At 34.4% G+C, this 12,936-nt stretch overlaps 1 protein-coding gene across 9 annotated transcripts in view; it reads left to right on the plus strand.

The window, feature by feature from the left end:
- PIBF1 (progesterone immunomodulatory binding factor 1) overlaps positions 1-12,936 on the plus strand; it is a 266,914-nt gene that overhangs the window by 66,590 nt on the left and 187,388 nt on the right. For all 9 annotated transcript variants that reach the window (XR_012487776.1, XM_074299240.1, XM_074299239.1 and 6 more), the window contains one exon: positions 1,321-1,419. Coding sequence is in view for 8 of the 9 variants with exons in the window: in XM_074299240.1 (XP_074155341.1) it covers positions 1,321-1,419 (99 nt within the window). In the remaining variant the exon portion in view is untranslated. The remainder of the gene's footprint in view (positions 1-1,320; positions 1,420-12,936) is intronic.

The following is a 12,936-nucleotide window of genomic DNA, read 5'->3' on the forward strand; positions in this document are numbered from 1 at the left end:
TCTGGCCTTTTCATTGGAAATACTTGAAAAGTCCTCTTTTCTGTTAAAGATTATTTTTCCCCTTTACATTTAAATTCAGTTTTACTGTGTTAAGCTTTTTTTTATTAGTTTTTTTTCTTTTTCTTTTTGGAATATTGCATTTCACAATCTCTTCTTCTTTATACCTACAGCTACCAGATCTTGTGTGACACTGATTATTATCTTGACTATGGTCCCTCAATATTTGAGTTCTTCCTGACCACTTGTATTTTTATTTGATTTTTTTTCACTGAATTTTAATTATGACAGTAGTAAAACAATTAATTTTAGGCTTCCAGTAAGTGACCCTTTGGATTCTTTTTTTTTTTTTTTTTTTTTTTTTAATTAACTTATCTTCTGGTTCTAGTAAATATGGGCAATTTTTGTTTGTGAATATTTTGGAGATAGATACCCTTTCCTCATATCCAAGTCTTCTCTTTGTACATAATTTTCAAGTGCTTATATTATCTCTCCTTGACTTTTTTCCTAGGATAGTAATTTTTGATAGTAGATAACACATTTTCTTCCATTTTTCCATCTCTTGATGTGTTTTATTTCTTGATGTTATAATTCATATAATTATTGCATTGTTTGATTCTTTTTGACTTTTATAATCTGTTTCTTAGGTAAGATTTACTACCTTCTCTTCAACACTAATAATTCTTATAAGTTTTTTCTCCAAAACTTTAATTTCATTTATGAGCACTTGCTTTATTTCTTCCAAATATTCTTGAAGTCCTTGTGACCAAATCTCATTTTCTTTTCAAAAGTCTGCTCAAATTTGTTATGGTACCACTTTTTCTTATGGATTATCCTTGGTGTTGAGTGAATTCTATTTATTATTCTTTCTAATCTCAGTTCTTGGTTTTACATGTAGTATCAGGGTTAGGTCTTGCTCTTTTTATACTCTATTATGGAGTGATCATTCTCTGAGTTGAAAGTATACACCCATGTACCTCAAATTCAGCTTGCTTTCCATCATATAGTACTCTTAATAATTAGTACTTAGAATTAGCATCCTATTTCTGTCTTGAACATGATAACGATAATAATTCACATGTGTATTGCATCTTAAGGTTTACCAGGTAAATAAAAAATATTTAAATCAAATATAAAACACAGTGGGTTCTCTTTAAAAATTTATCAAGATGCATTACAACACTGGGACTGAGTTCCAATTAGTATACTAAGGTTTTAAAATTTTTATTTAGTTATATACTTTGTTTTGACGTATTAAATAGATGCTATTGGAGTCATTACTAAAAGTTTTTTGGGTTTTTTTGCTTGTTTGTTTTGCTCTAGGAATCTGAGAGAAGCAAGGGATAATGCCCTGGCTGAAAAAGAAAGAGCATTTATGGCTGAAAAAGATGCTTTAGAAAAACATGAACAACTCTTAGAACAGTAAGTGGCTTGAAGATTGCTATTAATGTTCATCAGTTTTTCAAACTTTTACACTTTGTTAAAAGGGAAAATGATTTTCGCTTTTATTTCATCTGAACAAAAGAGTGTGTCTTTTAAAGGAATTTTCATGATAAAAATGAAGATAACCATCATTCCTTAAACATTGTTTATGAAATTAAACTTATTGATTCATGAAGTACTAGAACTTAACACTTTTATCTAATTACATTTTATATTAGAGCCATACTTAAAACTATACATAAGTTTGCTTTCCACCTTAAAATAAATATCACATATTAAATAAGCTTGAAATAAATTTTTAATAACATCACATAAGTTTTCCTTTTTAAAAAATATTTTCCCAATTACATGTAAAGACAATTTTAACACTGAATTTTTTTGAAATTTTTAGCTCCAAATTTTTGCCTTCCCCCATATAATTTTTCTTTTTCTTTCTTTCTTTTTTTTTTTTTTAATTATTATAGCTTTTTATTTACAAGATATATGCAAGGGTAATTTTTCAGCATTGATCCTTGCAAAACCTTCTGTTCCAACTTTTCCCCTCTTTCCCTCCACCCCCTTCCCCAGATAGCAGATTGACCAATACATGTTAAATAAGTTAAAGTATATGTTAAATATAATATATGTATACATATCCATACATTTATTTTGCTGTACAAGAAGAATCGGACTTTGAAATAAGGTAAAATTAACCTGAGAAGGAAATAAAAAATGTAAGTGGACAAAAACAGAGGGATTGGAAATGTTCACCACATAATTTTTCAAGATAAATTTTGAGACTTGAGGTATTACAAAAGGTTTTGTGATATAATAAAGCATGTTTAATATTAATAGTCTCATTAAAAAAAACTATAGATATTCCTTAATAAAGAAATCAAACAAATGTCTCCTTTTGAAATGTATGAATGAATACTATACCTGTGGAGACGGAACTCTGGAGAAGTATACTTGAACAAGATGTTAACTCAGTGGAATTGATGATATGATGGTTCTCTAGTTCACATATATACTTAGTACGGTGATATAATGGTTCTCTAGTTCATACATTCAGTATGCTGTAATGATATAATTGTACTAAGGTATATAAGGGCAGAGAAGGACTGAAAATGAGACATTCTATCTCTGACCATCCTGGTGGCTCTCTTGCCTCCTACACTAAGACCAAGCACTCGGGCTGATCCCTAGCTCTTCCAGAAAGCTAGCCCAAACATTACATATACCAGATAGTTAATTCTTCCCTTTTTTCTGCCCTTTAACGTAAAAATTAGATACTTCCATTATTTTTTTTAAAGTAAATCTTCTTAAGATTTAATTCAGTTCCAGTTGATCAAGATGGACAGAATCAGCCACACTCAGAAAAGGAACACTGGGAAATTAGTGTTAACTGTTTGCACTTTTATTTTTCTTCCCAGGTTATTTTTGCCTTCTAAATCCAATTCTCCCTGTGTAACAAGAGGATTGTTCTATTCTGCACACATATACTGTATCTAGGATATACTATAACATATAACATATATAAGACTGCTTGCCATCTAGGGGAGGAGGTGGAGAGAGGGAAGGGAAAAGTCAGGACAAAAGTGAGTGCAAGTGATAGTGTTGTAAAAAATTACCCATGCATATGTACTATCAAAAAAAGTTATAATTAAAATAAATAAATAAATAAATAAAGTAAATCTTCTTAGTCTATGTTTGTTTCAGAATATTATTTCTGATTTAGTACTAAAATCAGATTAATATTTGCTAAAGAAATCTTAAAATCCAAATATGGCTAATGAGGAAATAATGTTTTGCAGGATTTCACATATACAACAGTTATCATTTCTTGCCTTCTCATTGCTAAGTAAATGTTGGAAAGAGGAAGGAAACTTGGATCTGAAAATATAAAGTTAAAAAAAGAAAATCCAGATTTCAAATAATCAGCCATTCTTCATCCTCAAACAGGATTTCATAGATTCTCAATCTCAACACTTCATTTTTCAAGCTTTAGGAGAAGAGAATGGAAATGTGTCTTTGATTAATTCTTCTATCATTATACTTGTCTGTTACTCAGCATTTTTTTTTTTTCCTGAGACCATTTGGGTTAAGTGACTTGCCCAGGGTCACATAGCTAGGAAGTGACTCCAGGGCTAGTGTTTTATCCCCTGCGCCACCTAGCTGCCCCAGCATTTTCTCTTACAGACTCTTACACATGATAGACACATTAATAATATAGATGTAATTGGCATTTAAGATGAGCCTGAAGCACCACAAGATATAACAGAACTTTCTCCAGCTTCACAGAGTATGCCTGTATTTGAGAAACCATAAAACTGAAAGCAGTCCACTTACACCACAAAGGCAGAGTGGTGTGTACATTCTCACACTTCTGGTTCCAATCTTTATAATTCTCCATGACAATCAAGATTAGGCTCTCTTGTCTGCTACTTTGTCTTTACTGATTTTTCAACTTGTGAGCCCCCTTTTAAAATCAAGATCCAGACCTCACTGGGTAATTTGCCTCCAGATAAAGTCTAGAATAGTCAATAGTATACTTGCTTATTTGTTCCTTTTCCAGGAGGAAGCCCTGACCTTCTCTTCCTTTGCTCTTTTCCAGTTCTTTTCTGAGTTTGAAAAGATGGATTACCTTTTTTATTGATCAGAATATCTGATTAATCAGAATATCCCATCTCATGAAAGAGATGAATAGAAGAGGATAATTTATTATTATGGGCCTTTAAAGGCACGGTATGAGAGAGAGCATGAGATAGTAGTGAATAGAAACTAGCCTATATAATGAGGATGATATAGGTTTCAAGTACTATTTTTAACATGTACTGGCTCTTTAAGATGTTCTGGCAAGTAATTTAACTTTTCAGTCAGTAAATAAACATTATTATTAAATGTATACATGAGTATATTATTAAAAATATATTTTCAGTGTATTGAGTTGTATCATGATAAATTCTCAATATTAGCTTCTTTTACTATCAAAATGTAAGTAAATATGCTTCAACATTAGCATACTAATTATTACCTTGAATCATATCTTTGAAAACAAATTCTCTATTTCTCTTAAACCACTATGTATGTCCTTGGTTATTGTTATAACAACTGGTGAGAGAATACTGCAGTTTTTTCTTAAAAGCACCTTTTTTCTTGTGATTTTAGAGTATTTTATGTTGTTTCTTTCTTATTTTACATTGTCTTTCTAGTTCTTACAACTTCCCTGTAAATAACATTTTACCCTCATTTATAGGAAAGGTTATTGGGGGGTCAGAAAAAAGTAATTTTTCCCAGGCCATTCATTGAGCCAGTTTGAATACTTGACATAGAAAAGTTTTAGTTTTGTGCCTTAGGGTCATTTTGGACAAACCTGTAGTTTCTGAATTTTTAATATTCTTTTACTCTTTATTTGCCATTTATCTGATACTGGTTTAATATTGAGCTTCTAGTAATCAGATAAGTTTTTTTTTTTTCTTTTCTGTTTTTAAAGGAGAGAATACAGTAAAGGATTTTGAGATTTGTACGTTTAATTAGTGAGTGATGGGTTTCTGTGTTGCCATAGTGATGCCACCTTATCAAACACATATTACTCAATTGAATTATTCCTAGTTCCTGTACTTGTAGTGGTTCCAAGTTCCCCAGTCCTCTCTAGCAGTTAAGTTGTTTTGTTTTTTTTTTTCTAATTGCTCTTGATAGCTTTCAGAAGAGATAAATGTCAAGTCTTTTTAAACAATTGTGGTTCATCCCAGGTCCTTTCTGTATTTCATTTACAAAAAGGTCTAAAAGCTATATTTAGGTTTTTGGTCGTAGATATTTCTATTGTGCCTCTGGAATATATAGTATCAGTGATCCAGGTTTGTGGCTTTATTATTCTCTGCTTAATTTTGCTGTATACATGTGACCCCTTTTCTTTGAAGGATGAATCTTAATTTTCCCTTTTTACCAATAGTAACAAACAAACAAAAAAACCTCCAGAGAGTTGTTCCTCCTAGCCCCAAAAGCCTAGCAGGAATGAATAGAAAAAAATGGAAGATATTTTCTCCCTCCCTCATGCCTTCTGAGGGAGAAAAGCAGAAGATATATCATCTCTCTTCTTAGCTTACACTTTATCAATCATTGTAAATTGAACTTTATTATCAATGTAAATTTTCCCCAAACCATAGACCACATTCAGAAGGTCCCCAGCACAGGGTCATTGTTACATTCATACTGACCTGAGCAGTAGTAGCAGCAGTAGCTATGGCTTCCTTCTTATAAGATTCCTCAAAGTCAAAGGACAGAAGCATAGGAAACTAAAAACAGTCCCTTCTTCCATAGTTCTTTGAAAAAAGTCATGTTTAGAAGATTATTAAAATTGATATTGTATTGAATGTCAAGCCCTTTAATGAAAAAAAACTCTAGAATTTTTATGCAAGAATTTTCTAAGTTGGTACCTAAGTCAATCATGTAGCTAATAAGCTAAAGTTCTTCATTTTGCCCATATGAGGTATGATCTAACTATTTTCTCTTGCATGGATATAGGCTGCTCCTTATCCCAGCTTTCAGTATAGCAGATGTGTAAAATTTGATTATAGAAAGGACCAAGGAGAGAGCAAACATAGATCAATGCAAATATATAGAGGTACTGAGAGTATGGGGTAGGGATGATGTTCAAATTACTGGCCATTCTCATGAATAGAATTTTTTGTGTGCAAAAGAAAGACCATTGTGTGTCTATAAATATGTTTCAAGTTGATATCTTAGATGCTTCGGGCCCTAAATGATTTTATTCTTTATCCATTATTTAACAATTTATAGATATCTAATGATCAAACAGCCCTCTCTAGAGATGTCTGATTTGTTGCTTTATAGGGAAATTTTTCATTGATTTAAATTTGGTAATTATACCCATGTCCTATAAAAAGATATATATATATATAATATTTGCAGTGGCAGCTGCCTAAATCAACTCATAAAACTACAGTTAAAAGTAAGATATTTTCCATGATTATTTTAAAATATGATGTTTACTGGAAGGGAATTCCAGTGAATTACCACAGATGAAGTGTGAGTATATTTCTCCCACTTGTAAATGAGCTCTTATTTCCTCCAGTGTATATTCTGGTCCACAATGAGTCATTTTCAACATGTTTCAGTTTAACTCCTAAAACATTTTTAAACTTGGCAAGAATATTTAGATGAATGTTACTTCCAGTTTTAGAGACTGATTCTAAATTATACTTCAGTCACCATGAAAAGTCCTTTCAGAAAGAAAGAAATAGAGGGTTGATTGGAGGTATATTTGATAGAGGGTAAAGGTGACCTGCCAGAAAATGGTTGCTTTCCAGTAAAAATGAAATAACTAAACTTTTGTGATATTTTTTGTCTTTGTATAATGCCTCTAATTTAAGCTTTTAAAAATATTTTAAAAATAAGTTTATAATTATAATTATGATGTTCTTCTAATTGAAAGAATTTTAGATTAAAGAGTTACTTATGTTCCTCAAATTCCTAGCAATGTCTTATGTCCTGGCAGTGCTATTCAGCTCAATTTAGGGGGCTTTTTTTCCACTGAAAAATAAAAAATAAGAGGGGAAAAGGAGAAATAGTGGCAGAGACACATAGAGAATCCCCTGGGGAAAAAAGGGGTACGGTAACATATGCAAGAAAAGAGAGAATTGTACAGAGCACCATGCTGCCTTCTCTGGAATATGCAGAAACATAATATTTGCAATACTATACAACACAAAACATAATTTTTCAGTTACCCCATTAAAGAAGAAAAGATAATTTTTTTAAAAATCATATATAATACATTTTAATTCCGATCCATTCATAAGGATTGTGTTATTTAATCGTTTGGCTTAATTTTCCAAAGTGCATGAAAACTTCTCTTTGAGAGTAAATCAGGTTGTTTTTAAATTGTCTTAACTTTTTTGGGTTTATTACTAAGGTGCCACTTGGTAAATTACTATATTTTATACAAAGTGATACTTAGAGGTTCCAAACTAATGATTATCAATCTTTTTGAAATTGTGATAATGCTTTATATTTATTTTGATTTTGTAGTTCCTGCCCAGAAACCCTTCCAAAATATATGTGCCATGTTATATAATAGGTATTAACTTAAAATTATTTTATTATCAAGAATAATACTGCTTTATATATTTTACCAACACCCTTTGATATCACTAATGACCCTAGACACATTGGGAGATACTAACCCAATCATAGAAGCAAACAGCTTTTTCTTTATACTTTTTATGTGCTTAACTTATTAAAGTTATATTAGCTCTTGAATATTTCCACATATAGTACTCTTTTCCTGTGATCATTTATGTTATGAATTTTTTTCATAATATCAAATTCTTAGTACTCCTTGTGTAAGTTTTTTACTTTCTTATTTTTAAGCTATTAAATATAAGATCCTGTCTTAGTTTACCAAAAATTTATTAAATTTGAAGATAATTTTTGTGATGGGAACTGAGAGGAATGTTTCAGTCTGTTGAAGGGAAATAACCTGTATATTGTGTAACGTGCTCTCCTGGCAGTTACAATTACTAGTCTGTCCTAGACCCACCAGAGCACCTTTGACCACTGTCCTTTGCAGTGTGAGCTCTACCCGGCTCGCCTCCTCTGAGGCCTTCTAAGGTCTCTGGCCACAATCTCTTGAATCTATAGCTTAATAACCGGTAGCGCACTCAAGAACAACCACGTGTAATCTTAAAAGCCTTTATTATACCTACTCACATAATGCCCTAGCTGATGCCCTGACTTGTTGGTTCCCGAGTGAACACCTGGTCAGAAGACCCACGTGTTCACTACCAAAATCCTTACCTCTTTCGGCTACCCATCTTGGCTTGGCCACCCAGCTGGGGAGCCAGGGTGAACAGCACGAGGTTAAAGAGGGCGGTTGCTGCCTGCAGTGGGCTTATATAGGGCCTGTGAGGTCACACACACAGCCAATCAGCGAGAGAGTCACCCATTACAAAACTATTTCAATATGGCCAGGATCCCGCCCAAGGGCAGTCCTAATATCCACAGAAATTACTTCTGGGCCTCAATCCCGATGCACTGTGTCCGCCCATTTAAAGGGCCCTTACAATTCCCTTTCTCTTGTTTTGCGGGAACCGCACATCTCACCAAGCTAAACTTTTAGCACCAGCTATAGTTCACTTGATCCATGAGATGACAGTGTTATGCCCAAGGAGGTACAAAGCAGCAGATCAGTAAACAGAAGTATGACAATGAGAACCAGGCTCAACAGTGGCCCAAGTGTTCAACCCATTCATCAAAGTCATACTCGAGATAATAGGCCAAAGAGATTGGATGCCAATGAGGTAGGATGTCAACACTGAGGTGGGAAGTCAACAAGGTAAAACATCACAATTCTAGTTAACAAATATCAGTAGGTAGGTTGTCACAATTCTAGTTACATTTATCACAGTTCTAGACCAATTCTAGTTTCTTACAATTTTCTGTTGCACTTGTCACAATCCTAGAACAATTCTAGCTTATCACAATTCTCAATTGCACTTGTCACAATCCTAGAACAATTCTAGTTTATCACAATTCTCAATTGCACTTTTCACAATTCTAGAACAATTCTAGCTTATCACAATTCTCTATTGCACTTTTCACAATTCTAGAACAATTCTAGCTTATCACAATTCTCTATTGCACTTTTCACAATTCTAGAACAATTCTAGTTTCACAGGTGCACATAAGCAAAGTCATGTCCAGTAACATTGTCTCAATAACAATGGCAGGTGGGTGTGTTGGTTTTTCACCCACTAATTTAAAAGCATAGTCCTTCAATAGAAAGCACAGGGCAAAGCCTCTTCCCAGGCCACCATATGGCAAGTGGCCACGGGAGAAGCAAGCAGGCCCATTGCCCATTTACAGTCTTTATATTGCGTATCACCCAAAACTGTCCATCTCAGCTGCAACACTGGAACCGTGTCTGCTGTCTCTGGTCACGGTCAGGAGGGGCATCGCTGCCATCAGCGTCTGAAGGGCTGCGGACATCTGGCTGGTCCCTCTGGACTGTTGTCTGGTCGTTCTCTTGGATCCCCAGGTTACAAATGTCTCTGGTGGGGATGAACTCTGCTGCTGGATCTGCACCTAGAAAGGAATGTCCCCGGGGCCCAACTTGGGCCTTTCCAAATGCCATCCAGGCCTTTCCACATCACAGTGGAAACAAAGTTGTTGTCAAAAAGATCAAAAGTCAGACAAAAGTTAGTCAGTCTGTCACTTAGCTGCACTTTCTGTGTATGCCCGAAGTGCATTGCTAAGGTAAAAGGCAAAGAATTTAAAAATGTAAAACCAAAATAGATTAAAAATATAAAACCAAAATAACTTTAAAATGTAAAATCAAAATACTTTGAAGATGTAAAATAAAAAATGTTTTAAAATGTAAAATCAAAATTTAAAAATTGTAAGCAATCACATATCCCAAAATTCCCTTCTCTTGTTTAGAAGAGAAGATCTTGGGGATAGTCTGTGCAGTAATGACTTTATGAAAAAAGAACACTCGGCTATATCCCTGAATTCTTTTGCCTAAAATTCAAAGTTTGAGTTTCTGATACCGAATTGTACTCCAGGAGTGTGAATCAATAAATCTGATATTTTCCTCCTGGGTCAAAGATCACACACTGTCTATTTATTCTAGTGATTAAAACAGCAATTTTCCAACCCATTCTAGACATAAACACTGTTTTATAAGTACCCGTAGGGGGTTGGGAAATCAAGCTCACCTGTGGAAGTGGAAAATCCACGAGGTAAGAAAAGAGGAGTTTCAACTCTCCAAAGACGATCCTAGCAGTTTTACAAGTATAAAACTCCACTCTCTCTAACTGCAAGGTCTTGTCCCTGTAAGGTTTCTTAGAAATTAACTGAATTGTATTTTCAAAACTTTTCTGATTATACTCAATACCCCACAATTCCTTTTTGCCTTGGGGCATAAAGCCTACTCCTGTCCTTTGAAATGAAGACACAGGAGTTTTAAATGGATTAATGGGCAGTGCTGATGATATTATCGCCCTTCCTTTTCCTCCTCCCCCTTCTCCCTTGGCCCAAGAAGGTGAGGCAGAGGGAAGAAGAATTGGAAAATCCCCCAAAGGCTGATTCAAAATCAAACCTGAGCTTTGCACATAAAAAGAACTAAACTTCTTCTCAATGGAATAGTAATCAATAAATTCCTTAAAACAACAATGCACAAGGTAAACCAACAAAACGCTAAGAAGAATTTCTACAACTGAAGTCCATGTGATTCGTTTATTTCCTTCCTTAGTTTCAGCCACTGGTTTGAACTCTTCCTGTTCTATCTGTAGTAACCTAGCTTTTTCTTCTTTCTCTATCTCCATCTGTAGTTTAACCTGCAATTCCAGCAACTCTTGCTGTGGCATTTTATACTCTCTACTGTCATACAATCGCATTAGCTCTAGGTTGCTCCCTCTCCTAGCTCTATTTACTGGGTGTGGGGATAGCCTTTGTGGAGCTTGATTACAAGCTTCCTGCTGTTCTTCAGTGGTGATCTTTGTTAAAAGATCTTCCATCTGGCTCTTTAACCTCTTTATATAATAAGCATTATGTTCAGCTGTGTCCTTGAGCCTGATCCCAGATTTACCTGGGTCCATATTGCTTCTCTGTCTTCCCTCTTAAGTGGCGTTTCTACCGGATCTTTCAGAATCTTAATTCTGAATATTAAATATTTTCAAAACCTGATAATTCCTGATGCGTCCACCACGTTGGGCACCATTTGTAACGTGCTCTCCTGGCAGTTACAATTACTAGTCTGTCCTAGACCCACCAGAGCACCTTTGACCACTGTCCTTTGCAGTGTGAGCTCTACCCGGCTCGCCTCCTCTGAGGCCTTCTAAGGTCTCTGGCCACAATCTCTTGAATCTATAGCTTAATAACCGGTAGCGCACTCAAGAACAACCACGTGTAATCTTAAAAGCCTTTATTATACCTACTCACATAATGCCCTAGCTGATGCCCTGACTTGTTGGTTCCCGAGTGAACACCTGGTCAGAAGACCCACGTGTTCACTACCAAAATCCTTACCTCTTTCGGCTACCCATCTTGGCTTGGCCACCCAGCTGGGGAGCCAGGGTGAACAGCACGAGGTTAAAGAGGGCGGTTGCTGCCTGCAGTGGGCTTATATAGGGCCTGTGAGGTCACACACACAGCCAATCAGCGAGAGAGTCACCCATTACAAAACTATTTCAATATGGCCAGGATCCCGCCCAAGGGCAGTCCTAATATCCACAGAAATTACTTCTGGGCCTCAATCCCGATGCACTGTGTCCGCCCATTTAAAGGGCCCTTACATATTGTATACTTGATTTTGCAGAATTTATGGTTTTTTATTTATATTTGGCAAAATGTACATGATCAGTAACTTGGCATGTAATTAGAAGAGGCCATTGAAGATGAAAATAGAACATTACATTTTAGTAAAACAACATATTTTCAATTATCATGCACATGCAACTTTTTTAAAATAAAAAAATTGTTATTGTAAATTAAAAAACAAGGAAATATGAACATATCCTTATACAAAGAAAATTGTGAAATGAAGAATTTCTATTTATAGACAAATTTGGATTTTTTTCAAAGTACATGATACATTCAGCACTCTATTTTGAAAGCTGTCATACTTTTATTTCTCCCAGGAAACCTCCCTATTTCATGCCTCATCAACACATATTATTTTATTTTTCTGTTACTTATTAGTTTTCTTTTCTCCTCCTCAGTTTCTCACTTCCCCTCAGTTTTTTAAATCATTATGACCTAAGTATAATTAAGGAATAATACTTATTATAAAAGTATTTATTAAATACTTGCTATATGCCAGGCACTATGTTAAGTGCTCTACAAATATTATCTCCTTTAATCCTCACAACTCTAGAAGAGAGTTGTTACTTGTTTCTTCGTTTTGCAATTGAGAGATTAAACAGGTTAAGAGACTTGCCCAGACTCACATGGCTAGTAAGTGTCTAAGAACTAGATTTGAACTCAGAACTCTTGTCCCTGTGTTCTATTTACTATCCCTTCTGACTGCCTTTGTCAAGTAAAACCAATCCCAAGTGAGGATAAGAGAAAGAAAAAGCTAATTTTTACTGATTGGTAAAATTTTATTTTTTAAGTTTTAAAAAATGAAAAACTTTTGAGGAAAGTAATACTAAGCAAAGTAAAAGTAAAATTCTTTACACTTTGTAAAAATGTTAGAAATGGAAAATGCCCTGAGAGTTTATATGTCTTTTCTCATTTATTTTGTTTACTCAGAACCCCTACTTTCAAATGTTTTTTATAGAATTGTGGACTTGGAAAGGAATCTCTCTAGATAACATCTGTAGCAAATGATTATCCAGTCCTGCTTGAACATCTCAAGTACCAGAGAATTCAATCCATTCCATTTTCATATTCTATTTCCATTAATTATTAGGAATTTCCCCCTTTTTTGAGCACAAATATGACATCTCTGACATCTCAAACTTTTTCCTCTTTCACAGGACAGTCTTTCAAATA

Source organism: Sminthopsis crassicaudata, chromosome 3 (assembly GCF_048593235.1).
Source record: "Sminthopsis crassicaudata isolate SCR6 chromosome 3, ASM4859323v1, whole genome shotgun sequence".
Lineage (NCBI taxonomy): Eukaryota > Metazoa > Chordata > Mammalia > Dasyuromorphia > Dasyuridae > Sminthopsis > Sminthopsis crassicaudata.